The sequence below is a fragment of the Carex rostrata genome, chromosome 28 (genome assembly GCF_964058835.1).
Source record: "Carex rostrata chromosome 28, lpCarRost1.2, whole genome shotgun sequence".
In the NCBI taxonomy this organism is placed as follows: Eukaryota; Viridiplantae; Streptophyta; class Magnoliopsida; order Poales; family Cyperaceae; genus Carex; species Carex rostrata.
In genome coordinates this window covers 5070856-5098435 of record NC_135945.1, presented here as the reverse complement: position 1 = coordinate 5098435, position 27580 = coordinate 5070856, and the positions used below count along the sequence as shown (strand labels likewise).

The 27580-nt window shown below is 34.4% G+C and overlaps 3 protein-coding genes and 1 pseudogene across 4 annotated transcripts; 3 read left to right on the top strand and 1 right to left on the bottom strand.

Moving 5' to 3' along the window:
* Nucleotides 1–2272: 2272 nt before the first annotated feature.
* LOC144545644 (BTB/POZ and MATH domain-containing protein 1-like) lies at nucleotides 2273–3145 on the top strand. The gene has a single exon (XM_078294205.1). The coding sequence runs from the start codon at nucleotides 2273–2275 to the stop codon at nucleotides 3143–3145; it is 873 nt and encodes a 290-aa protein (XP_078150331.1).
* A 3247-nt stretch (nucleotides 3146–6392) lies between these two features.
* Nucleotides 6393–10499, bottom strand: LOC144545804 (uncharacterized). Its single transcript, XM_078294373.1, has 2 exons — nucleotides 9378–10499; nucleotides 6393–6778 (listed from the first exon to the last, which is right to left on the bottom strand). Exons 1-2 carry the CDS (start codon nucleotides 10119–10121, stop codon nucleotides 6755–6757), a joined length of 768 nt encoding a protein of 255 aa, XP_078150499.1. The 5' UTR covers nucleotides 10122–10499; the 3' UTR covers nucleotides 6393–6754.
* Nucleotides 10500–16613: 6114 nt separating this feature from the next.
* LOC144545643 (WAT1-related protein At4g30420-like) lies at nucleotides 16614–23291 on the top strand (annotated as a pseudogene). The gene is made up of 7 exons (XR_013508569.1): nucleotides 16614–16850; nucleotides 17652–17720; nucleotides 21354–21470; nucleotides 21589–21817; nucleotides 22448–22606; nucleotides 22701–22852; nucleotides 23099–23291. The product of XR_013508569.1 is annotated as a WAT1-related protein At4g30420-like (transcript).
* On the top strand, nucleotides 17819–19426 carry LOC144545447 (WAT1-related protein At4g30420-like). The gene is made up of 5 exons (XM_078294026.1): nucleotides 17819–17930; nucleotides 18033–18261; nucleotides 18430–18600; nucleotides 18684–18835; nucleotides 19142–19426. Exons 1-5 carry the CDS (start codon nucleotides 17821–17823, stop codon nucleotides 19335–19337), a joined length of 858 nt encoding a protein of 285 aa, XP_078150152.1. The 5' UTR covers nucleotides 17819–17820; the 3' UTR covers nucleotides 19338–19426.
* Nucleotides 23292–27580: the final 4289 nt, after the last annotated feature.

The window sequence follows — 27580 nt, the reverse complement described above, 5'->3', positions numbered from 1 at the left end:
GGAAAAAAAATGCACGAACTCATTCAAATAATAGCACCAACATTTGACCAGGTGGGGCCCACTTTTGTTGGCCATGAATTTGCTGGGGTGGGTCCTCCATAAACTGCCCTTGAAAATACTCAAGTGGGTCCCAGGGGTGTCACCCTTGGAAATGTTCAAGTGGGACCCATGTTCCCTCCCTTTGAAAATAATCTGGTGGGCTCCACGATGCTTCCCTTGAAAATAATCTAGTGGGCTCCACGATGCTCCCCTTGAAAATAATGTAGACAGAAGTCAAATTTGAAAGTATTTCCAACGGTCCTTTTTTCAAGGGTAGTCTCTTGAAAAAAGCTAGAAAAGAGTATTTCCAACGGTCCCCTTGGAAATACTGACTATTTCCAAGGAGGGTATTATCAACGGTAGTATTTTCAAGGGTAGCGCTTGAAAATAACGATTTTTGGGCTTTTTTCAAGGGTAATCCCTTGGAAAAAGCCATTTTCGGGAGCATGAAAAAAGAGTGAATTCTAGTAGTGTTAGTCCTCTTTTTAAGTAGAACGTGTGGTAGTATCTTTGCTTGATATCAGGCCATTGTTCAACTAATGGGTTTGTTTTGTGCTTTCGGTCTTCATAACAATGTTAAGCTCAATTAACGGGTCTCTTTTGAACCAATTTCGAACTGAACTGGTTTGATTCAAAGTAGGGTTTCAAACAGGAGTTCGAGTTTAGTTAGATACGATTCGAACTAATTCAATTTGGTTCGTTAATAGTTTGAATTGAGACGAATCAGAGAAGAATAGGAAGAGTTAGAGGTTTTAGAACAATTCAGGCCAATTTCGAATCGAGCCAGACCAGTTTCAAACATCAATGAAATTAAATAATTAATAAATACTAATAGTTATATTATATTGACATGCGGGGCTAGACTTTTTTTTTTTTGCTTTCCGTAATTGAAAAATATTATAAATACTTAAAAATTAATATTTCTTGACATGATTTTTTAACTCATGTTGATTATGTGGCTCCTAATTAAGTGTACCGGTAACAGATGGCTCATGCATGCATGCCTTGGTGAACCAATTACGCTTAATTTGTACATTTGCCTGCTCCCGTGTCAAGCATGCATGAAGCAAATTAAGTCACCAAAAGATAATAAAAAAAAAGAATTTTGCTTTATTTGTTCATATTATTAAAAAATAAAGAATTGTTGAATAGGATCGAATTACAGAAGCATGAGTTATTGAAACTTCAACTCTAATTTTGTTTTTGTAATCTTCATTTAGTTAACAAATAAATATAAAGCTCAGTATTAAAAAACAAGTCAGAGTTGGAATGAAGATCAACATGTGTCAATTTTTTACTATTATTTATGATCTTTTTTTTCAAGACCATGTCATTCAATGAAAAATTTAATTTGGGCCATTTTACTTTTTAATTGGGAAGATCCCAACTCATGGATCTACATATTTCCAGTTTGACAACCAAAATTAAGTAATTAATCTCTTGCTCAACATCTTAACTACATTAACATTGTCTAACCAAATTAAACACAAAAATAATTCAAATATGACTATGGCTTGAAATTATCATCCTAAGTTTGACAGTAACATTTTTATCGTTGAAATCCCTAAGCTAAACAAGATTTTTAGGTCGAATTCCTACCAAAGCCCTAGACATTTTTTCTATAAAATTTCAACCTATCAACAAATTACTTGGCCAAGATATGTTTAAAGATACTCAAAATATAGATGTTGTAGATTCCTTTACAATTTTCCAGAAATTTTTTATTTAGCTAAATCCGAGTCAGTTTGAGAAAGATATGACCAAAATACTAACCTTTGATAAATCTGTTCAGGTTGTGTGATTTGTTTTTTTTTTTTAAATTCAACAAACTTCTTTACTTGTAACTATAATCAGAATATGAACTTAGTGGGCTAAACAAGGCACGAATGAGCACAAAAGAGTAAGTATAAAGGAACAAATATAGAATAAATATTCTCATATCTTTGTCACTAATCATCTCTTGCTGAGCATGCAAGGAACTAATATTTTACGTGTTAATTACACACTACTTTGAAGCCTTGTTTCATTTATGTTCCCTATCAAAGACTTCCTCAATAATCATCATCCAAATTCTTGATTTGTGCAATACCTCAACAGCTCTTTTCACCTCAGGCAGCATTCTATGGGCTCATTTTATGAAGGATTGTATACTTTCGAAACAAAGGAGGTTTCAACGCTTGCACCCCAGGGTCGAATAAATCAAGAATTGTTCAAAATAAAATCCTACGAAAGAATGTATACTATCAAGTACGGTCCCTTTACCCTGGGTGACATCAAATGGGAGATCCGCCTATTTCCGTTCGGAGAATTGTTGATATATTATCTCTGTTTGTTAGATGATGCAGTGGTAGTCAAGAAGTTTGGCTACATATGCTTGGTGCAGGATCACAGTAGCAATGGTGATTGGAAGATCCACAGATGGACAAAATTAAATGAAGAGAAGGGTTTCGAAGTACTCCCCTTTGCCAAGGTATTGGGCCTCCCCATGGTACAGTTAACATACTTCAGCAAATCAGAGCAAGAGAAATATTGTAAAGATGATTGCTTCTTGAACAAATTCGTATTATGGGTCATTGCTGACGATTTCAGGAAGGCGCCGGCAAATGCTGTGCACCTTCAACAGCCTCATCAACCCGAGTTCATATCACCAAATCTTTCTGTGCCTTCGACAGCCTCATCAACCCTCCTGGTAACTGGTGATTTTGCAGATATTATTTTTCTTGTGAAAAAAGACACATTTGCTGCCCATAGGTGTGTGCTTGCGGCTCGTTCATCTGTTTTCCGATCAGAACTTCTCGCCCTACAAAAGGATATTAATATGAGCATGAATAGTTTATGTGTATCCGTACGGCACATTGATGGACTCACATTTAAACACTTGCTCCATTTCATTTATACCGATACCTTGCCGCCTGACTTCGAGGAGGTTACCCCACCAGAGAGATACTACCGCATGTTTGTCGCAGCACATCGTTTTAAAATTGAAGGGCTCAAGTTAATATGCGAGCACAAGCTTACCAAGGTGGTTGCCGATGCCATGATAACCACAATAGATCTGTCGGAGTATCATGAGTGTGATCTGCTCAAAATTGTTCAGCATGATTGAAATAATTGCTTCAACTGTTCTGGGTACAAAAGAAGTCGACCACCTATGTCTATGTTAGGAGTAGTTGCAAGTAATAAAAGGGATTAAAGGATTGATGAAATAGAGAATGAATATTGTATTAATCTTGTGTATCAATTACAATTACAATGAAGTTCATTTACAGACTATATTATGGTTTATTTCTGAACATCTCCAATTAATCATCTCCTACCTACCACTCTTGTATTCCTAATTATTTTCCACATTATATACCCACTTAATCTCTAACAGGGATCGGAGTTTATCCAGTTTTTTGTTTTTCAAAGGTTTTGTTGTGATCTGTGTTTTTGTTAAGTTGTTCATGTTCTTTTATTGCTTGTATCATATTGGCAGTTTCCTTTTTTCTCATTTTAATTATATATATATATATATATATATATATATATAGAGTAATGCTACGTTACTTTGCAAATTAATTTGGCTATTTTAATTCGCGTTTCTGACCCTCCGATTTGCTTCAAAAATAGTGTTGATCAGATCTAAAATTTGCGGAACTGGACATCTCCTGTAGGGCCCCCTTTACATATCCTTTTGAAATTATCGGAAATGGAGATCTCCAATTTAACCCCAGACCTCCCGATCCCTCTTCTTCTCTCTAACACGAAAAAGAAAAGAGGTGATCAGCGCCTCTCTAAGTCGCGAAGTCGCTTAGTCGCCTCTCTCTCTGAGTCGCTCAGTCGATCTCCCCTCTCTAAAGTCTAAACCTAGCTTCTCCTACCAGTACTTTCCAACTGTGATTTTTAAGCTCCTCAGTCATAGAAGGAAGGAGATCGTTTTTAATCTCGAATCAATTGCTCAATCTCCAACTGTGATTTTTCCAACCGAAGGTAAGCTAATATTGAGACCCCATGATAAAACACTTCTATTTTTAAATTTATTTATTCTCTTTATTGATGGATAGATGGATACATCATTTTGTTCAGTCATACGGGGATCTAAAGTCTAAACAAATGTATTTAGACCCCTCCATCCTTTTTTTTAGCTTCATGACTGAAAATTTGATAGGAATTTAAAACGGTGTCTAGAATATTTTAATAGAAAACACTTATGGGTACGGCCCTAGTACTTAGCATTAAGGAGCATAATTGCCCAAATTTTGGCTGAAACCATAACTAGCGGAGGAAACAAGCATGCTGTCTAGTTTTGTGCTGGAAACAAGCATCCTGTTATTTTCATTTATACATCTCAATTTTTATGTATGTGTTATTTGTCTTTTTTCTTCTGAAAAATAGGTGGGGCAGAACAACTGATTGTTGATGCGGCATGTGAGCTTGTTTCACATGGACATGATGTCCATGTTTCACTGCACATAATGATTTCCTACCACGGCATATCTTTTACCGCTTTCATGCCATATGTGCCTACATTCGTTGTATTTTTGTAGCTTTATGTGTAGTATTCTTCTGGTCGTCATTTGATGTAGTATTAGTAGATCAAGTCTCAGTTGTGATTCCTCTCTTCCGAATCAAACGAGCAACAAAGGTGCAACCAATCAAGCTAGTCTTGTGAAAAATTCAGTTTCATAATTTAGGAATTCTAGGTGTAAGCATAGCTTAGAATTTGAATAATACAAGGTTTCTAGGGTATATAACCTATGTTTTAGGATCTGATACCAGTTTGTGGTACCAGTAGCAATTGGAGAATTTTACAATATCTCTGGGATGTTTGCTATGATGTAAGGATACTTGTTTAATATTGTCCATGGGCTTTGAAATAATAAAAAAAAGTGTTGTGTATTTCTATCTTTTTTTTGTCAGAATTTAGAGATGTATTTGCAATGGCAGTAGAAAACTTGCACTGTGTGAACAAAAATTTTAATGGAAAGCATGCACTGTTAATTTGGCTTCTTTTTTTTATTTGTGACAGTGATGAAAGAGATTATTTCATCATGTAGCCTTTTGTGATTAATTGTATTGGTATGTAATCGATTTCTTAAGTGAAAATGATCTATGACAAAACTGGCTGGTACAGGAAACTAGCATAATTTTAAACTGACTGGTACAAAAATAAAGAACATAATGATTGAGCCAATGTTGACCGACAAATTTCATACATCAAATTGTCATACACAAGCACTACAAAACCTTACAGCATCTCTAATACATGAGAAATAACAATTATATAGAGATATTCTTCAATGCCCAAAATGAAACTATGAACTTTATAGATTCACATAACAGTAATACAGCAAGTTACAACATCAAACAATAATAGTAACAAATAAGAAGTGTTTTACATTAAGCTGACTTGCAAACTTCATGCAGATAATTATGATACATAAAAGCTGACACTTTACAAAAAAGAACAAAAAATATGAAAACCCAAAAGATTCCTGTACTATCCATCCCATCAAAACCCGCAGATAATACACACAAGTTACAACATCGACATCAAAATGTGCAACCCAATCAGTATGTCCTCTTGGTCATGTCGTTGCATCAGTTGGTTGAGTTCCAGTTCTGCCCCTACCTTGCTTGAGCCAATGACATGAATTTCCTGATCTAGTGCCAATGTATACAAATTTGGGTATCTTTTGCAAATTGGTCCCTGTAATCATGTTTCTTCTAGGATATGTTATCTTTGTATTTATTACACTTCTCCATCAGATTCTCTTGAAATGGTATTTTGCAAAGTGCCAATGTTCACTGTGCTGCCCCAAAAGCTCCAATTCAGCAACATCTATTCTCTGCATTATACCGTCACAGCTTAATAAAAGAGCCAATGAAATCACCAATTAATAGATCCAATTTATTTAGTATATAAAATTTCACAATTCATTCTTTCTTTGGCTTCAAAAGTTTGAAAAGGGCGTCTTCTCAGTAGGTCTAGTGCAGAGAAATTGGTGATTTTGTTGGAAACTTTGCTGATTGCAGCAGCCTTTTTCTGGTAAATTTTCTGGTACAAAAAACAGAGAACAACTACAATTTTCAACTATAAGCAACAACTTGTCATTCCTCACATTCGATTACAGAAGTTCAGTATTTAAAGTAACACAATATCTAAATTTAGAACCAACTACTCCCACTACAGACAGCTATATTTAGAACCCACTAATCCCAAAATAACGCTGCTATAACTAGCCTATAACCAACCCACTGCATGACAAACTAAATATAGAAACTACCCTTTTCTGCACACGTCTAAACAGAGAACGTGTCTGACTAAGAAGATTAACAACCTGGTTACAACTAATTCTTAACAGAAATAGACCTACAACTAAAAACGTAGCTTCTAGAAACTGCAGTTCTTATGCACCTTGCTGACTTGGCTGCTGACTTGGATTACATTCAACACTCCCCCTTAATCCAAAGTCATCTACGTCCATCATTCTTCGACACCAAATAAACTTCTCTCTTGCAAGAGCCTTGGTCATGATATCTCCAACTTGTTCATTTGTATTAACATACTCCAATTCGATTTCCTTTTGCTCAACCAACTCTCGGATGAAGTGTTGCTTTGTATCAATATGCTTAGTACGACTATGAAACACTGGATTTTTGCTCATTGCTATCGTTGACTGGTTGTCGCATAGTATTATTGTTGCTCCTGTTTGCTTGCAATTTAACTCTTCTAGCATGCGTCTAAGCCAGACCCCTTGACGTGCAGTTGAAGTCACAGCATTGTACTCTGCTTCAGCTGTGGAAAGTGCAACGGTTGATTGCTTCTTTGAATTCCAGCAAATTGCATTGTTGCCATAAAAGAACACTTGCCCGGATGTGCTCCTTCTATCGTCTAAGCTCCCTGCCCAATCGCTATCGCTATACCCAATTAAACTTGGATTCTCCACAGATTTGTACCACAGTCCATAGCTCGTTGTGCCTGCAACATACCTTAATATCCTTCTTGCTGCACCCATGTGTTGTTTGGTCGGTGTTTGCATGAACCTTGAGATGACCCCAACTGAGTGCGAGAGGTCGGGTCATGTGTGTGTTAAATACATCAAGCCTCCAACCAAACTTCGGAATCGTGTTGCATCAATATGTTCTGTGCCATCCTCTGCTGTGAGTTTTTCGTTGACATTAGATGGTGTTTGCACGAGATTGCATCCTTTCATACCGAACTTCTCAACTAGATCTTTGGCATACTTCCTCTGAGAAATGAACATATGACCTTTTTCTTGCTCAATCTCTAGCCCTAGAAAGTAATGCATCTTACCCAAATCTGTCATCTTGAACATACGCATCATTTGTTCTTTAAATGTTTGAACCATTCCTTGATCTGTACCGAAGTAGATCATATCATCAACATATAAAAAAACAACCAGCAGACCTGTGTTATGTTTGATGTAGAGATTCGGCTCATTCTTGCTTCTCGTGAACCCCAAGGTCTGAAAGCATGCATCTACCTTGCTATACCACACTCGTGGGGCTTGCTTCAAGCCATAAAGTGCTTTGTAGAGCCGATACACCCAGTTTTCTTTGCCTTTGATTTTGAAACCTTCAGGTTGCTCGACATACACCTCTTCCATTAGTTCTCCATTCAAAAAGGCAGACTTAACATCAAGTTGAAAGATTGGTTGCTTTAATTGGACAGCAAGTGCTAACATGAGTCGAACGGTTTCAAACCTCGCAACAGGGGAGAATGTTTCATTGTAGTCAATTCCCTGCCTTTGTGCATATCCTTTCACAACTAATCTTGCCTTGTATTTGAGCACCTCCCCATCAGGACCAAGCTAGGTTTTGTAGATCCATTTGACCCCGATTTGCTTGTGATCCTTTGGCAGCTGTACTAACTCCCAAGTGTTGTTTTCCTCAATTGCTCTCATTTCTTCTTTCATCGCTGTAACCCATTCTTCCTTTCCAGCAGCTTCTTCAAAGCACTCGGGATCAGCCACCAAAAGCTCTTGTGTTGTTGCATATAATTCTTGCAAGGTTTTGGTCTTTTGCTGTGGCGATTGGTTGCTTCTTCTTGTATAAACTCGTGATGGTGTTGGTATGTCTTCGTTTAGGTTTGTTTCAACTTGAGGCTGCTCGGTGTTTGGTTCAAATTGAGGCTGCTCGCTGTCCTCATCCTCCTCATTTTGTAAAGCAATCGGTACTTCAACACCTTCCGAATTCCATCTCCAACTCGTATTCTCATCAAACATCACGTTGCGGCTGACAATTGTCTTCTTTGTTTCAGGGTTGTAGAGTCGATATCCCTTCGATTGAATACAATACCATATGAATATGCACTTTTCAGATTTGGCATCCAACTTCTTTCGGTTGTGCGAGTTGATAAGAGTGTATGCAACGCATCCAAAGACTCGTAAGTGCCTCACGGTTGGTTTCCTTCCGAACCACGCCTCATACGGAGTTTTGTTCATGACTGCCTTTGTTGGTGAAAGGTTGAGAATGTAGACTTCTGTGGCTACGGCTTCTGCCCAAAAAGAATTCAGTATGCCTTTTGATTTCAGCATGCTTCTTGCCAACTCAACAACGGTTCTGTTCTTTCGCTCAGCTACACCGTTTTGCTCGGGGGTGTAGGGTGTGGTTAGTTGCTGCAAGATGCCTTCTTGTTCACAAAATTTCTTGAATTCGGTTGATTGATACTCACCACCCCGATCTGATCTTAACACTTTCAGTTTCATGCCGGTTTGCGTTTCAGTCATGGCTTTGAACTTCTTGAACATCTTAAATGCTTCGCTTTTATAGGTAATGAAGAATACCCATGTCATTCTACTGAAATCATCGATGAACAACATGAAATATTTACTTCCTCCCATTGAACTCGTCTCCATGGGCCCACATAGGTCGGTATGCACCAGTTCAAGTACTCGAGTTGCACGGAGAGATTGATCCTTCGGAAATGGCAATTTTGATTGTTTTCCAAGTATAGAACCTTCGCATAACCCGACTTCCTCTATCTCTGGTAGTCCTATCACCATATTTTTCTGGTTTAGTAATTTCAAACCATTAATATTTAAATGCCCATACCTTAGATGCCATAATCTGCTTTGACTAGGTTCTGTTATTGCAAGTGCAGTATCATCAACCTCTGTTATTTCCAGGGGAAACAAGTTATTTTGTGTCTTCCGGATGGTTGCCATCACATGCTTTGTTGATGACTCCTCAATTTTACAAGTGTTGCCTTCGAATTTGTTTGCATAATCGCTGTCCATCATTTGCCCAATGCTTAGGAGATTTTGTGAAAGTTGAGGGATGTAGTATACATTGTGTAGATACCTTGTATTGTTTGCAGTTTGGACAGCCACCTTGCCGATACCTTCAACTTGTATTTGTTTGTCGTTACCGAGACTCACAGGCTTCTTGTATGACTCATCCAATTCTTCGAAGAGATACTTGTAACCGGACATGTGATTAGAACATCCGCTGTCCAGGAACCAAACTTGACTCACGTCTGATTTCTCATCAGTTTTTGCCATGAAGAGCATGGTTTCGGTGCCTTTCTCCTCTACAACATTGGCTTGCTCTTCCTCACGCTTCTTCTTGTAGCAATTAGCCTGCACATGACCAATTCTGTGACAATAGTGGCATTCAACGCCTTGCTTGCCTTGTCCGTCTTCCCTCTTCTTCTTATAGCAATCTGCCTTGACATGACCGAACTTGTGGCAATAATAGCACTCGATATCCTTTTTTGTTGTTTGTTGTTGTTGACGGTTGCTGCTCGTGTCTCTTCCACGACCTCTACCGCTGCGACCTCTTCCTCTACTTGAGTTGCCTTTGGTGAGGAATGCCTTAGAATCGTCCTTCTCTTCAGATCTGAGAAGTCGTACTTCATGGGCTTGCAGCGAACCCATCAACTCGTCGAAAGAGTTTGTGGAGAGGTCCTTGGACTCTTCGATTGCTGCCACGACATGGTCGAATTTTGCTGTAAGGCTGCGGAGCACCTTCATAACCACGATCTTTTCTGTGAGATCTTCGCCACAACTCTTAATTTGGTTGACGATGGATGTGACTCTTGTTAGAAATGCTTGAACAGATTCGCCTTGATTCATGTTCAGCGTCTCAAACTCTCTTCTCAAGCCTTGTAACCTTATCTCGAGAACTTTTGAATTTCCCTGGAATGCGGTTTTCAGGGTTGTCCATGCCTCCTTTGCCGATGCCGCTGCTGCTATTTTTGTGAACACCGTGTCAGCAACGGCTTGTTGAATGAAGAACAGCGCCTTCGTATCTCACTTCACTGTTTCTGTTGGTGCGAGATCTGCGGTCGGTGCTCCCGTCTCCACCAATTCCCATAGACCTTGCGACTTGAGCAAAGTTCATATCTTGATGCTCCAGAACTCGTAGTTGTCTCCCTTGAACAGCGGAATCGATGGATTTGAAACGCTCATGTTCTCTGCCATGGTCGGATCTGCCCTGATCTCTAACCTTTGGCTCTGATACCAATTTGTTGGAAACTTTGCTGATTGCAGCAGCCTTTTTCTGGTAAATTTGCTGGTACAAAAAACAGAGAACAACTACAATTTTCAACTATAAGCAACAACTTGTCATTCCTCACATTCGATTACAGAAGTTCAGTATTTAAAGTAACACAATATCTAAATTTAGAACCAACTACTCCCACTACAGACAGCTATATTTAGAACCCACTAATCCCAAAATAACGCTGCTATAACTAGCCTATAACCAACCCACTGCATGACAAACTAAATATAGAAACTACCCTTTTCTGCACACGTCTAAACAGAGAACGTGTCTGACTAAGAAGATTAACAACCTGGTTACAACTAATTCTTAACAGAAATAGACCTACAACTAAAAACGTAGCTTCTAGAAACTGCAGTTCTTATGCACCTTGCTGACTTGGCTGCTGACTTGGATTACATTCAACAGATTTCAGATAATCTGGAACATAAAGTTCCTATCAGATTATCTGAAATGGTATTTTAGAAGCAAAAGCTCTTTTTACTTTCTGTCTCTTACTGCCAGCAATTGAACTACATAAAGTCGGATCAATGTGAACAAGAGACTACAGTCAGAATAAGGTGTTTCAGACTACCTTTGTGATGATGCATAGACTGTTGCTTGAATTCAGAGAGAGAGAGAGAGCACCTGGCAAGAGAGGCAGCGACTGAGCGACTAAGAGGCGCTAGGTTTAGACTTCGAGTGACCAGTCGGAGGCGAAGGGAAGTACTGGTAGGAGAGGTGAATGAGCGACTCTGATAGAGAGAAAGAAAGGAGAGGGAGCGACGTCGCCTCTTTTCTTTTTCGCGTGAGAGAGAAGGAGAGGGGTCGGGGAGGTCTAGGGTTTAGGTTTTCGCTCAGTCGCCAGGAAAAGGAGAGGAATAGAGGGAACGGGTCGCGTCTGGGGTTTAATTGGAGATCTCCATTTCCGATAATTTCAAAAGGATATGTAAAGGGGGCTCTACAAGAGACGTCCAGTTCCGCAAATTTTAGATCTGATCAACACTATTTTTGAAGCAGATCGGAGGGTCAGAAACGCAAATTAAAACAGCCGAATTAATTTGCAAAGTAGCGTAGCATTACTCTATATATAGATATATATATATATATATATGTGTGTGTGTGTTTTGAAAAGGACGATTTAATGACAAATCCGACAAATTAGCCACAGCCTATATATATAGAGTAGAACTAGGGTGTTCTTAAGCTCACCGACACTTTGGTGAACTTAACTCCAAAACCCATTAAATCGGTTTCAAATGACGAATCTGAACTGTTGAAACCAGCCAATCTTACGAGTGATGCGTCTACATGTGAAAATTTTAAATATTTGAATTAATTTAGTATAAAGTCAAGCGGTCAAAAAACGTTCAAAAAATGAATGCACTAAAATTAATTTAATGACCTTCTACTTTTGACCGATTGAATTTATACTAAATTAATCCAAACCATTGGAAGTCTAATATGATCTTTATTTCTTCTCAAAGAAAGGAATGGAGGTGGTGATCTTGCAAGTTCAATTCAGAATCCTATTAGTTGGTGGTGCTCTGTACATTGGTCAATTTGAAAGGAATATCAATTATGATTTTTTTTTTAATTGCTTGAATTTTTCATGCGCCAATTGGTTGTTTAACAAAACGGAGAAAGGATTCCATTATATACATATAATTCTCAAGCATTTATGTGCCAAAGTACAGAGCTGTAATTGTATTCTTGCTTGGAGAAAATCACCAAAATCTACTATATATATTCATGACCCGCTACCATTAAGAATTCACATCCTCTGAGATATCTCATATTTTGTGTGACTTTTTGGAAAATCCCAACCGTTGCAATACATTCTGCATGAATCTCAAAGGTCAAATAGCCACCAGACACGTCACCCCCGAATAGACACCGGACACGTCGGTCATGCAAAATATGAGATATCTCAGAGGATACGCACTCCTACCATTAATATACGCTGTTTGTAGAGAATTACCTATTTTGAACTCTGCTATAGCAGATATGAATCAAAGCTTCAGCACACATAGGGGAGCTTGAAAAATCAAAGGGTTTTTTATATTGTGGCTCGAAATTTACAAATATAAAATTAGGAATTGTTTAGGCCCAACTATTCTTAATTTATGTGTTACGGATGTAGACCCAAATACAAGCAGGCCTAAGGCCTCAAATCCAAATTTGGCAGCAACTAGATTTTCATTAGTACGGTCCGTACGGAATTGATGTGCAAAAGAAAAGAAAATATATATAAATTTATTCAAAATCTGTATGTTTTGACTTTATTGAATAGTAGATAACATGTTGCAATTAATAAACATATTCTGGAAGGAATATTCTCAAATCATTGTCACTATATCTCATGTCTTAGCTGCGTGCTTTGCACACAGAGAAATAGTCTTTTGCCTGTTAATTACGCCCTAAATTGAAGCCCTCTTTCATTTCTGTTCCCTATCAATCATCCTTCAAATTCTTAATTTGTGCAATACCTCAATGGCTTTTTTTTCACCTCATCCAACAATGGGTTCATTTGCTGAAGGAGTGTTTACAGTTGAAACAAAGGAGGTTTCACGGCTTGCACCGCAGGGCTGAATAAACGAAGAATTGTTGAAAATAAAAAATCCTTCGAAAGAATGTATAATACCAAGTATGGTCCATTTACCATAGGCGATATTGAATGGGAGATCCCCCTATACCCGGTTGGAGAATTCGTGTGGTATTATCTCTGTTTGTTAGATGATACAGTGGTAGTCAAGAAATATGGCTACATGTCCTTGGTGTAGGATTACAGTAGCGAAGCCGAATGGAAGATAGACTCTTTTATAAAAATAAATGAAGAGATGGATTTCAATGCAACCCCTCTCGGCGAGGGATTGGGTCTCCCCAAGAAAATTGCAATGAGAAAAGAAATGTACTTTCAAACTGTACTTTTGGAAATTGCAGTTATAAGAAGTTATTGGCAGTTCGAGTTAGTTATTAGCGGTTATTAGTGGTTATTGGCAGTTAGAGTTAGTTATTAGCGTCTGCACTGGGTTAAATCTTGTATACTGTAAAATTGAATCTTGTATACTGTAAAATTGAATCTTATATACTGTAAAATTGAATCTTGTATACAATAAATTTTTCAATTGAATCTTGTATACTGTAAAATTTTCAAACAATACTGTAAATTTTCAATTGAATCTTGTATACTGTAAAATTTTCAAATAATACTGTAAATTTTCAATTGAATCTTGTATACTGTAAAATTTTCAAATAATACTGTAAATTTTCAATTGAATCTTGTATACTGTAAAATTTTCAAATAATACTGTAAATTTTCAATTGAATCTTGTATATTGTAAAATTTCTAACTCTAAACCATAAAATAATACCATGTATACTGTAAGATAAAATGTAAAAAATGCTACATTTCAGCTTAAACTACAGCCTGCAAAGAATCATGTATACTGTAAAATTTCAAAATATAAACCATAAAATAATACCATGTATATTGTAAAATTTCTAAATCTATACATACATCCATCATCTGTTCACCAAAAATCTGTTCACCACACAAAAATCTGTTCACCACAAACAAAATCTGTTCACTGGGTTGAATCTTGTATACAGTAAAATTGAATCTTGTATACTGTAAAACTACAAAGTGAATACTGTAAAATATCCCGATTATGCTCCAGACCGTTCTTCTCTGAGCAAGTTAATGTCGTTGTCAAGGGCCCCTTCGTCCCTCTCTTCCTCTTGCTCCATTGTCGACCAAGTTAGCATCGATTCTTCATTGATTCTTCATATTCGATCTTGCAATGGTGTTTTAGAGGCAGAAGTAAAGGTCGATGTGATGATTTGATGATCAGAAGAGAGATTTCGGGAAGAGAAGAAAGTATGTTATGTCGAGATCAGATCTAGATGCAAAAGAAACGAGGCAAAAGCTAGTGTGTAAACGGGGCGAGATCAGATCTGAATCCATAAGAATGCTGAGAGAAGAGAACGGGGAGAGAGATTAGAAGAGAAAAGAGTCAGCGGAGAGATCGAAAATTTGTAAAATGGAATTGCTGGTGAGGAAGGAAGGTTTGTTTAAGGAAATCATTAGAAGAAGGTGGGGACCGACAGTTAGAACGAGAGTTGGATAAGGTTGTGGACAAATGGTGGACAAAACTCAGTGGACATAAACCTTTTCTCTAAAATTTTATAATATTGTTGTGTCAATAACAAATTTTGATATGTTGAAGGAGGTGATAGGGACTAGAGAGGGAAGGCAGAGAAATAAGGAGAAGAAAAGGAATTGGTCATGAGTACATGCAGCAGAGAGAGAAGAAGAAGAAAGAGACGTAATGAAAAAAATAAAAAGTCTGCTTCGTGTGATTCTCATTGGTCAGGAACGAAAAAATTCCATCCTTTTTTAGGTAATCGGAATAGTTATAAATGAGGGAATTGAAATAGTAGGGAACAAAGAATTACCGAATTTATTTCCTTTGTAATTTTGTCAAATGCAATAATTACTTTTCATGGAATCACAATGTCTAGAAAGTGCCTTTTAAAAGCACAAACCATGTGCTCTCCAATTTAGGCAAAAAAGACCAACTTATGGTAAGAAAATTGAGAGGAACAAAGAGAATGGTTATTTTTTTTAGTTTAAATTGCAATAGATTAAGTGAGAAAAAAAAAAACAGTGAACAATTCTTTATTTTTTTTTAAATTTGTTCCTTATTCTTAATATTCTTAGTCTTCATTCCTTCTATTTGAAGGATAAAAGTAATTTCTTTCATTATTTTCCAATTCAGAGCTACATTCTTAGTTTAAAAAAGTGGAATTGCAACTATTATCATAGATCTGTATCCTTAAATAACATTTTAAAAATTAAAAAATAGAAACAAATGAGAAAATAATGATATCTACATATGACGAGTAATGTGGTGAGTACGTGTTTAAATAAATTTTGATTTTTGCGTGTAGAAAAATATTAAAAAGTATGCATAGAATCCAACTAAGACAAACTATTTGATTGGAGAGTTGATATTTAAGCTAAAATTACATATTTTTAATCATTGTCGTTAGCGGATCATAATATTTTAATATAAGAATAGAGATAAGGATAAACTAGATGTAAAAATAAAAAAATTATTTCACCGCTTAATGTTATAATTATTATTAATCTTAAAAGAATACCCTCAAGAAAGATATCAGAATCATTAATTCACTGACTCAAATATAAAAAAAAAAATAGAGGAGGGCCCAAGTGCCACATTGTTTTATGCCCCAATCGTACTCCAACATCTTTATTTTCAATTTCAAAATGCAAACAAAAGATCTGAACTACTCAACATGATATCTACATTAAAATGTGCTTAGAGATTAAATTTTATATTTTTTAAAATTTTTTTACTATTTTTTTAAGATAGATACAAAATCAATGTTTTTTACTATTTTTTTAAAATAGATAAATTTTTTTTACTATTTTTTTAAGATAGATACAAAATCAATATTTTTCAGAAAATCAATATTTATCCTTTAAAATTTTAAAAGTTCACAAAACTATCCAATAAAACTCATTTGAAATTTATAAAGTATCCATTGTATCCTTTATTAAAAAAATAAAATATGCAGTATGTGAAAAAAAATGTTTCATCTTCTAACTGGTTGATTTCCGAGGACAATTAGTTTATTTTTTTGACTTGTGACACATATACAGTGACATTTTGGTATATTACTCTTGCGTGTGTGTCACAAGTAAGAAAATGATCCATTTGTTCTCACAACTGACCAATTAGAAGAAGAAAATGACCCATTTGTTTAATAAGGGTAAAAATGATACTTTATAAATTTAAAATGAGTAAACGGTACCGATTGATACCGTGTAGTTCAGTCTCTGATGTATCACATTGTGATTTTTCTTAGTTTAACCAAAGCCTTGACAGCTTCTGTCAAGTTTTAAAAAAAAAAAAAATTTAAATGAGTTTTAATAGAAAAGTCAATAATTGAGTAAATATGATATTATGAATTTTAGAGATATGTAATTTTGAGATTTCTGAGGGGAATACAGGAAATTCTCTTCTTTTATTGGCCAATTTATCCTAAATTTTGTCTCTGGTTCCTTCTTAGTTCATCTCTCTCTCTCTAAGTGTAAACACAAAAATGAGTGGATTCAGCCTAGATGAACATAAACCATGGATGGCCATGGTGGCAACACAGTGCATATATGCAGTAATGAATCTGGTCTCGAAAGTGGCATTCAACCATGGTTTCAGCACGATGGTTTTTGTGGTGTACAGACAAAGCATTGCTACTCTTTTTCTAATCCCTTTCACACTCCTTGCAAAGCGGTACGTACTGTATATACTGTATAGTTTCTCTTTAATCACCTTTTAGATAGCACTGACAAAACAATTTCATACAAAGAGGAATACCTTAAGTAAAATTAGATCTCCAATCAGCATTTTTAACTTAAAAGTCCCTAGCATGAAACAAATTGTCTATTATTTGGTACTATTCCTAGTTAATTTCCTACTAGTCATAGTTTGAATTTTGAATTTATTACTTATCAAGGCACAAGAAGGGAGAACATATTTTTTTTTCACTTATGTTTCTTTATTTATTTTTTTCGGGCCTCAAAACATGTATAACCATTATCTGGGTGACATATGTAATACCATCATTGAAAACCAGAGGCAAATTAAATATAGAGAGCAATAGAGAATAGTAGAGTCCATATTGATGGATTGATCATGCTGCTATTTCCAAAGTTAAAAAAAGAGTCATAGAGGATAGATTGCTAGATTTTTCCAAAAGTTAGTAGCTATATATATAAACGTAGTCATTATCAATTATCATGTGTTGATCTGAATTAATTTTAAATGTTTAAGCATCTCTGTTAACTTGAAATCATAGTAGGAATTATCGGTATCGGGATCGGGATCGGTCCCGGCCGATACCGATACGGGATTGGGGTATCGGATCGGTATCAGCTCAGGATCGGAGTTTTTTTTTGCTTTTTCTTTATGATTTTCTACGTGAGGATTGGTTCAAGATCGGATCGGGGTAGGCCGATAACGATACGTATCGGCCAATCCGTATCGGTATCGGCCGATATTTCTTACTATGCTTGAAACCTTTCAAATTTACAGGGGCAGGGATTCTGACATGTCTCTCAATTTTAAAGGCTTTGGATTGGTTTTCCTTGCAACTTTAGCTGGGTATGTATGAAATTACTTGAAATTCAATTAAGCTGGATTTTTTTTTAATGATAAGTTGGTGCTTTTGCAATGTCTTATATAAATACTCAACAGTGTCACCATGACTCAGTCATTGTATTATCAAGGGGTACATTTGGGGTCTCCATCAATGGCTGCAGCTATGGCCAACCTAATTCCAGCAATTACTTTTGTAATGGCTGCTTCTGTTGGGTATGTTTTATACTCCTAAAATTTTAATCTTATTTTATATGTGAAATTAAGAGACAATGAAATTATTTGAATTCGATCCTCATTTAAATTTGCATTTTACAGATTAGAGACAGTGAAATTAAGAAGTTTAAGAAGTTGGGCTAAGATACTTGGCACCATGATTTGTGTAGGAGGAGCAATGACAGTGGCCTTCTTTAAAGGACCAAAGCTTCTAAACATGTCTTTCCAAAATTTAATGGTGGATCTTCACACGAATATCGACAAATGGGTTATCAGTGGCCTCTGTCTCATGGGATCAAGCAGTTTGTGGTCTTTATGGCTTATATTACAGGTAGCTTTCATTAAAGGTTACAACAATATTAAATTGTGAATAAAAAGAATAAATAGAAAGAAAGTTGTGTACTCATGTTACTAAATTCCAAATCTTGATAAAAAGATTATTCTAAAAGTAGTGGTTCCAAAGAAATATGATAATTTTGGTCTTTCCCTTTCTTTGTAGGTTCCCATTTGCGAATCGTACTCCGACCCGTTATCACTCTCGGCATGGACATGCTTAATGTCAGCCCTACAAACAGCCGCCTTAACATTTTACATGCATCCTGGTGATTTGAGCATTTGGTGTTTCACTTCTCTGAGTGACCTCTTTGCTTGCATATATGCTGTACCTAACTAACCCTTTTGCCTTTTTTTCAGATCTGTTAGTTATTTAAGGGGAGCATATATAGATATAATTAATTGATCCATGATTTACAGGGTTTATTTGGATCTGCTGTGAACTTCTATCTGCAATCTTGGTGCATATCGGTTAGAGGGCCTGTATATTCTGCTATGTTTAACCCGTTCTCGACTATAATTACAACAGTTCTTTCTTGTATTATTCTTCATGAAGAGCTCCACGTTGGAAGGTAATTGTGTTCAAAATCATTCACAAAATTCATAGTCAGGATAGTTTTACAGTAATAAATACTCATTGAGAAACTTGATTGCCACCATAAATAATCAACAAATCAATGAAAAATCTATAAATAATAAGAAAAAGGAAATAAAGGAATTGGAATGACAGAGGTTGACTCGCAGGCGACGAACACTTATATCGGTTATTACAATTTATCACCAATATCTACTATTCGTATTGTAACTTCTAATAACTCTCTTTATTTCTTTTGATTCTAAGAGTTGACACAAATTATTTCTGCTAATTTCTTCTCCAGCTTTGTTGGTGCTACTGCCATTATTGGAGGACTGTATGTAGTGTTATGGGGTAAAGCAGAGGATTTGAAGAGAATGAAAGAACAGAGAGTTATAGATTATAAAAAGATTTCCACCTCAATAGACACTGAATCTCAAAATTGTGAAGCTGATATTGAACAACCCCTTCTGACAAACAAGTCAGAGTTGGAAAAATAGAAGATTAATGTGTCAATTTTTTGTTAGTATTTATGATATTTTTTATTAAGACCATGTCCTTCAATTAAAATATTAATTTTGGCCATTTTTTTTTTCAACTGGGGAGATTTTGTTTAGTTATTGGATATACATAACTACAATATGACTACCAAAATTAAGTAATTTGTATAGTCTGGTTTAAAAATGGAACACAGAAATCATTCAAATCTGTATAAAAAATTTCTGCAATCTGTAGTCTGGTTTAAAAATAATCGTTATAAATTAAACAAAAATAAAAGCCAGCCCAATTAGACTGCTTGGCCCAATTGGGTTTTCCATCAAACAACCAATTGAAATAAGTATCTGAGAATTCAATTGAAAAAAATAATATATTGAGTAAATTATACAAATATTTGTTAAAGTATATCTTATTTTGTATTTGGTACGAAATCTATTTTACTGCTAAGACAATTGAAAAATAAGATAAAAATCCATGTTTGTAAGTATGTATGTAAGTATGAATTTTCAATTAATAAAACAATGAAAGGTATTTTGATGCTAATATTTATTAAAATGATACTTAATATTTGAGATAGATATTAATTTGCAGGGGATGAGGCATCGACAATTGCGCAATGTATTTGCTAATTTGAACCAAGATGAATTGTTCAGGCCCAATTATTTCAATTGATGGGTTACAGATTCCAGGCCCAAATATTAGTAGGCCTAAGTCCAACAATCCAAAGTTTGCAACATATATAGATACAGCAAACGAAAGCCTATTGTGGGCTCTACGAGATGATGATCACTTGATCAGTACATTAATTGTAAAATTTTTTTTTAAAAACCATAAATAAAAAATAATATTTTACCAAACCAACTTGATTGCTTAACCATAAGAACCGAAATACAATTTTGGTCTAAAACACTTTTTTTTTGGGGACCGAAATGTCATTTTGTGTTTTCACAAGTTTTATTATCACTTTTTTTATCGAAATCTGTGAAAATGACTCGGACCGAAATGACATTTTGGTTCTTATGATTTTTATAAAAACTAAAGCAATCAAGTTGATTTGATAAAATATTGCTTTTTATTTATGATTTTTATAAAAAAATTCTTAATTGCATGCAAACTGTAATAGTGCCTCTATAAAAAATGTACAATGTACACCTTAAATCCTTGTTGTAACGTACGTTGTCTCTCTCTCTCTCTCTTTTGAAAGCTTCTCTCCCTCTCTAAGTGTAAACACAACAATGGTTGGGTTTAGCTTAGAGGGACAGAAACCATTTATGGCTATGGTGGCAACACAGTGCATATATGCAGGAATTAATCTGGTGTCGAAAGCGGCATTCAACCGCGGTTTCAGCACCATGGTTTTTGTGGTGTACAGACAAAGCATTGCTACTCTTTTTCTATTCCCTTTCACACTCCTTGCAAAGCGGTACGTACTGTATATATACTGTATAATTTCTCTTTAATCACCTTATAGATAGCACTGACACAACAATTTCATACAAAGAGGAATAACTTGTTAATTTCCTACTAGTCATAGTTTGAATTTTGAATTTATTACTTGATCAAGGCACAACAGTGGAGAACATTTTTTTTCCCTTATTTTTCTTTTCTGACCTCAAAACATATATAACCAATGTCTGGGTGACATCTGTAACACCATCATTGAAAACCAGAGTCAATTTAAATACAGAGAGCAATAGAGCATAGTAGAGTCCATATTGATGGATTGATCATGCTGCTATTTCTCAAGTTAAAAAAAGAGTCATAGAGGGAAGATTGCTAGATATTTCCAAAATTTAGTAGCTATATATATATAAACATAGTTATAATCAATTATCATGTGTTACAGGGGCAGGGTTTCTGACATGTCTCTCAATTATAAAGGCTTTGGATTGGTTTTCCATGCATCTTTAACTGGGTATGTATGAAATTACTTGCAATTCAATTAAGCTGGAAATTTGTTATATTGATTTATCTTAATTTTTTTTATTTTTCCAATGTCTTATATAAATACTCAACAGTGTCACCATGAATCAGTCATTGTATTATGAGGGGGTAAATTTGGGGTCTCCATCAATGGCTGCAGCTATGGCCAACCTAATTCCAGCAATTACTTTTGTAATGGCTGCTTCTATTGGGTATGTATTATACTCTTTTGAACTTTTAATATTAGCTAATTATATGCGACTTGATAAAAAATATTGTGAAGGATATAAAGTGAACAATTATATAAATCTATCATTTTACAATTTACAGATTAGAGACAGTGAAATTAACAAGTTTAAGAAGCTGGGCTAAGATACTTGGCACCATGATTTGTGTAGGAGGAGCAATGACAATGGCCTTCTTCAAAGGTCCAAAGCTTTTAAACATGTCTTTCCAAAATGTAATGGAAGATCTTCACACGAATATCGACAAATGGGTTATTGGTGGCCTCTATCTCATGGGAGCAAGCAGTTTCTGGTCTTTATGGCTTATATTACAGGTAACTTTAATTAAAGGTAAAATAATACCAAATTGTGAATAAAAATAATAAATTAAAAAGATAGTTTTTTGTACCAAATTCCAGACTTTGATTAAAAGATTATTTATACTAGCCAAATCTTGCTATATTTCACATGAAGATATATATATATATATATATAGAGTTAGGCTGGGGTGCTATGGATAGCATAGTGGACTCTATGCTACGGCTCAATATTCGAGTTTTCAAAATCCAAACTGTCGATCCGAACCGTTCATCTTATTCTCCATATTAATATCTGCTTGGAGACCAAATTTTATAATTTTCTGAATATTTTTACTATTTATTAAGCCACTTTGAAAATCGCTAATCCAACGGTTTTACTGTTTTGTGCAGCCACCGTTGGATCAACAATTTTGTAAAATACTTAATAAATATTAAAAAAATTCAGAAAAATGTAAAATTTGGTCTCCAAGCAGATATTAATATGGAGAATAAGATGAACGGTTCGGATCGACCGTTTGGATTTTGAAAACTCGAATATTGAGCCGTAGCATAGAGGCCACTATGCTATCCATAGCACCCCAGCCTAACTCTATATATATATATATATATATATACTAGAAATTGTTGCAAATAATTTCTTTGTAGGTCCCCATTTGCAAATCGTACTCTGACCCGTTATAACTCTCGGCATGGACATGCTTGATGGCAGCCCTACAAGCAGCCACCGCAACATTTTACGTTCATCCAGATTTGAGAATTTGGCGCTTCACTTCTTTGAGTGACCTCTTTGCTTGCATATATGCAGTACCTAACTTGATTCCTTTGCCTTCTTTTAAGATCTCTTAGCTATTTAAGAGGAACATATATTGATACAGTTGATCAATTTTATGGTTTACAGGGTTTCTTTGGATCTGCTGTGACCTTCTATCTGCAATCGTGGTGCATATCGGTTAGAGGGCCTTTGTATTCTGCCATGTTTAGCCCACTCTCGACTATAATTACTACAGTTCTTTCTTCTATTATACTTCATGAAGAGCTCCACATTGGAAGGTAATTGTGTTCAAAATCATTCACAAAATTCATAGTCAGGATAATTTTACCATTATAAATACTCATGAGGAACTTGCTTTTAATAAAACCATAAATATAAGTAAATCAATGACATATTAATAAATAATAAAGGAAAAAAAAATTGGAACGGAAAAGGTTTACTATTAGTAGTGTAGATTCTAATAACTCTATTTCTTTTTTATTCTAAAAGTTGACACAAATTATTTTTGCTAATTTCTTCTACAGCTTTGTTGGTGCTACTGCAATTATTGGAGGATTGTATGTAGTGCTATGGGGTAAAGCAAAAGATTTGAAGAGCATGGAAGAACAGAGAAACTTAGATTTTAAAAAGATTTCCATCTCAATAGACACTGAATCTCAAAACTGTGAAACTGATATCCAGCAACCCCTCCTGACAAACAAGTCAGAGTTGGAATAATGTGTCATTTTTTTTCTAGTATTTATGATCTTTTTTGTCAAGTCAGAGTTGGGTACAAAAGAAGTCGACCACCTATGTCTATGTTAGCAGTAGTTGCAAGTAATAAAAGGGATTAAAGGGTTTAAGAAATAGACAATGAATATTGTATTAATCTTAAGTGTATCAATTACAATTATAATGAAGTTCATTTACAGATTATATTATAGTTTATTTCTAATTATTTCCCACATTATATACCCACTTATATCTCCAATTAATCATCTCCTACTTACCATTCTTGTATTCCTAATTATTTCCCACATTGTATACCCACTTATATCTCTAACAGGGATCGGAGTTTATCCAGTTTTTTGTTTTTCAAAGGTTTTGTTGTGATCTGTGTTTTTGTTAAGTTGTTCATGTTGTTTAATTGCTTGTATCATATTGGCATTTTCCTTTTTTTTTTTTAATTTTAATTATATATATATATATATATATATATATATATATATAGTATAGTCTCCGTGCGTTGCAACGGAGACATATTATAAGATTGAATATAATATGAAGAGACTTTTTATTTGACATGCATTCACACAAAATAAAAAAAAATAAAAAAAAGACAAATTGAAAAAAACAGAAATCCAAATAATAAATAACAATAAAATAAACAACAACAAATGAAAAAAAGATCTAATATAACATGATTTTTTTTTTAAATATCATTGCGATTTAATATATAATTTTCTCCACAAGTGAGATAGGTCATTAAACGAGTTAGAGGAGATGATATGTGAAGAAACAAATTTAAAAAATATATAATTAAATGATTCAAATAAGGATTTTCTCTACGTATATATTCTTCATGAAAATTATTTTAACAATAGAAATTTCTCTGCATATCATTTCTGTACACGAAAGTTTTAGATATTATTCATTTTCTCTTCAGAACAGAAAGATCTATTGTTTTTGTCAGCACAAGATCTGATATTTATCTATTCACAGAAATACAATAGCTCTAAACAAACTAGAGAAAAATATGATTGTTTTCATTTTCATTGTCGAAACTATAGAGGAAGAGGAGAAATGAAGGAATCAAATCTTCTGCCCACTAGTGGGTAGAATTTTCCTGCCATATATGAAAACTAACCAATCCTGGTCTGCCACGTTTTGGACCTCTCAATGATGGTTTTCGCAATAATTAAATACTTGGTTTGTCATTAATATTTCTAAGCATAGAAAAATTGACTGACGTGGTCAACAAAAAAAAAAAAAATTCGAGTTTTTCTTTATGAAATCTCCATTCTTATATTATGATACCACAAGTAAAATAAATTTATAAAAAAATACCATAAGATATTTTTTTATGAAAAAAAAGTAATTTATATAGAAGAGATGCATGTGCAATTTGAGTTATAAATTTTCAAATATAAATGAAAAAGTAAACTTTGAACATTTTATAGCACAAAAATTTAGGGAGAATTTTGAATTTTAAAAATTATTATTAAATAATATAAGAAAATTGATTGAGTACGTCAGATTTTTTAAAGTCTAGAAGGCTCTAAGTTAGTGATTTGAATTAAAACTTTGAAGCTGAATTAGTGGTTCCGACTTAAACTTTGAACCCAAATTACTAACTCAATTTCAAAATTTAAATCCGAGTTACCCACTCAGTGCATGCTAAGCCATAAAAAAATTAACGTACGGAATCTATATTCTTATATTATTTAATAATAATTTCTAAAAATAAAAAATTCTCTATAATGTTATGACATTTTGTAGCAAAATTCACTTTTTGTTTATATTTGAAATTTTTTAACACAAATTGTACATTAAATTTGTTATATTGAAACTCTCCTCTGGATAACTTCACATAAATAATAACTTGTGATATTCTTATTATTAATTTTTTTTATATTCATTATATTGATTATTCTCTAGATAAATTGTGGTATTAATAATTATTTCATAAAAGACATTGGATTGTATTTTAAAATATTTGTTCATTATGTGAGTTAATTTTTCGACATTTAAAAAACTTTCTATATAAGTTAGTCTACACATATTAATGACAATTGATTATTGTAAAAACCTTCATTGAGAGTTAACAAAATGTGGTATACGCAGATTAATTAGTTTTTATAGATGGCAGGGAAATGAAATGGAGGAAATGGAGAAACAAGGAAATAATTTAATTGGAAGAATAGAAGATAGCTAATAAGGAAAAATAAGGAAACGAATTGTTAAGGATTTATTCAATTTTAATGTGATAAACCATGCAGTAGTCTGTGTGTCGAGCATGTTTTTAACTAAATTTAAACTTCTACACATAAAATAGATGTATACAATAAAAAGAAGACAGATTATGTGATTGGAGGGTTGATATTCAATTTGAAAATTCATCTTTCAATCTCAGCCATTGGAGGATCAGGACTTTCGGTAGCACTTCGGCCGAAGTGCTACCGGTCCAAATTTCAAATTTCACATTCCAAAAAGTCGATCTGAACCGTTAGATGTGATCTCTATATTGAAATTAGGGTGCTCCAAACACCTTCAATTTGTATTAGGGTCCAAATTTCAAATTTCAAGGTGGTTGCCGACGCCATGATAACAACAATAGATCTCTTGGAGTATCATGAGTGCGATCTGCTCAAAATTGTTCAGCCTGATTGAAATAATTGCTTCAACTGTTCTGGGTACAAAAGAAGTCGACCACCTATGTCTATGTTAGCAGTACGTAGTTGCAAGTAATAAAAGGGATTAAAGGATTTAAGAAATAGAGAATGAATATTATATTAATCTTGTGTATCAATTACAATTATAATGAAGTTCATTTACAGATTATATTATAGTTTATTTCTAAACATCTCCAATTAATCATCTCCTACCTACCACTCTTGTATTCCTAATTATTTCCCACATTATATACACACTTATATCTCTAACAGAGATCGGAGTTTATCCAGTTTTTTTGTTTTTCAAAGGTTTTGTTGTGATCTGTGTTTTTGTTAACTTGTTCATGTTGTTTAATTGCTTGTATCATATTGGCATTTTCCTTTTTTCTCATTTTAATTATATATATATATATATATATAATTAAAATGAGAAAAAAGAATGGAGGTGGTGATCTTGCAAGTTCAATTCAGAATCCTATTAGTTGGTGGAGCTGTGTACATTGGTCAATTTGAAAGGAACATCAATTATGATTTTTTTTTTAATTGCTTGAATTTTTCATGCGCTAATTGGTTGTGTAACAGAACAGAGAAAGGATTCCATCATAATTATATAATTCTCATGCATTTATGTGCCAAAGAAGAGAGCTATAATTGTATTCTTGCTTGGAAGAAAATCACCAAAATCTACTATATATATTCATGACCCGCTTCGTAGAGAATTTTCTATACCTTGCAACTTCCATACAGGACTCGAACTTAAATGAACCAGAAAAGAATTGAAACTAATGGTGTATTTAAGTATTTATCAATTTGAACTCTGCTATAGCAGATATGAATCAAAGCTTGAGCACACATAGGGGAGCTTGAAAAATCAAAGGGGTTTATATATTGTGGCTCCAAATTTACAAATATAAAATTAGGAATCGTTCAGGTCCATCTATTTTTAATTTATGTGTTACGGATCTAGGCCCAAATACAAGCAGGCCTAAGGCCTCAAATCCAAATTTATCAGGACTAGATTTTCACTGGTACGGTCTGTACGGAATTGATGCGCAAAAGAAAAGAAAATATATATAAATTTATTCAAACATCTGTGTGTTTTGACTTTATTGAATAGTAGATAACATTGTGCAATTAATAAACATAATCTGGAAGGAATATTCTCAAATCATTGTCACTATATCGATCTCATGTCTTAGCTGCGTGCTGAGCACACAGAATTAGTCTTTTCCCTGTTAATTACCCCCTAAATTGAAGCCCTCTTTCATTTCTGTTCCTTATCAATCATCCTCCAAATTCTTAATTTGTGCAATACCTCAAAAGCTTTTTTTTTTCAACACAGCCAACAGGGTTCATTTGCTGAAGGAGTGTTTACAGTTGAAACAAAGGAGGTTTCACGGCTTGCACCGCAGGGCTGAATAAACGAAGAGTTGTTGAAAATAAAATCCTTCGAAAGAATGTATAATACCAAGTGTGGTCCCTTTACCATAGGTGATATCGAATGGGAGATCCGCCTATACCCGGTCGGAGAATTCATGGACCATGTCCTTCAATGAAAATATTAATTTTGGCCATTTTTTATTTTTCAACTAGGAAGATTTTGTTTAATTCATGGATCTACATAACTACAATATG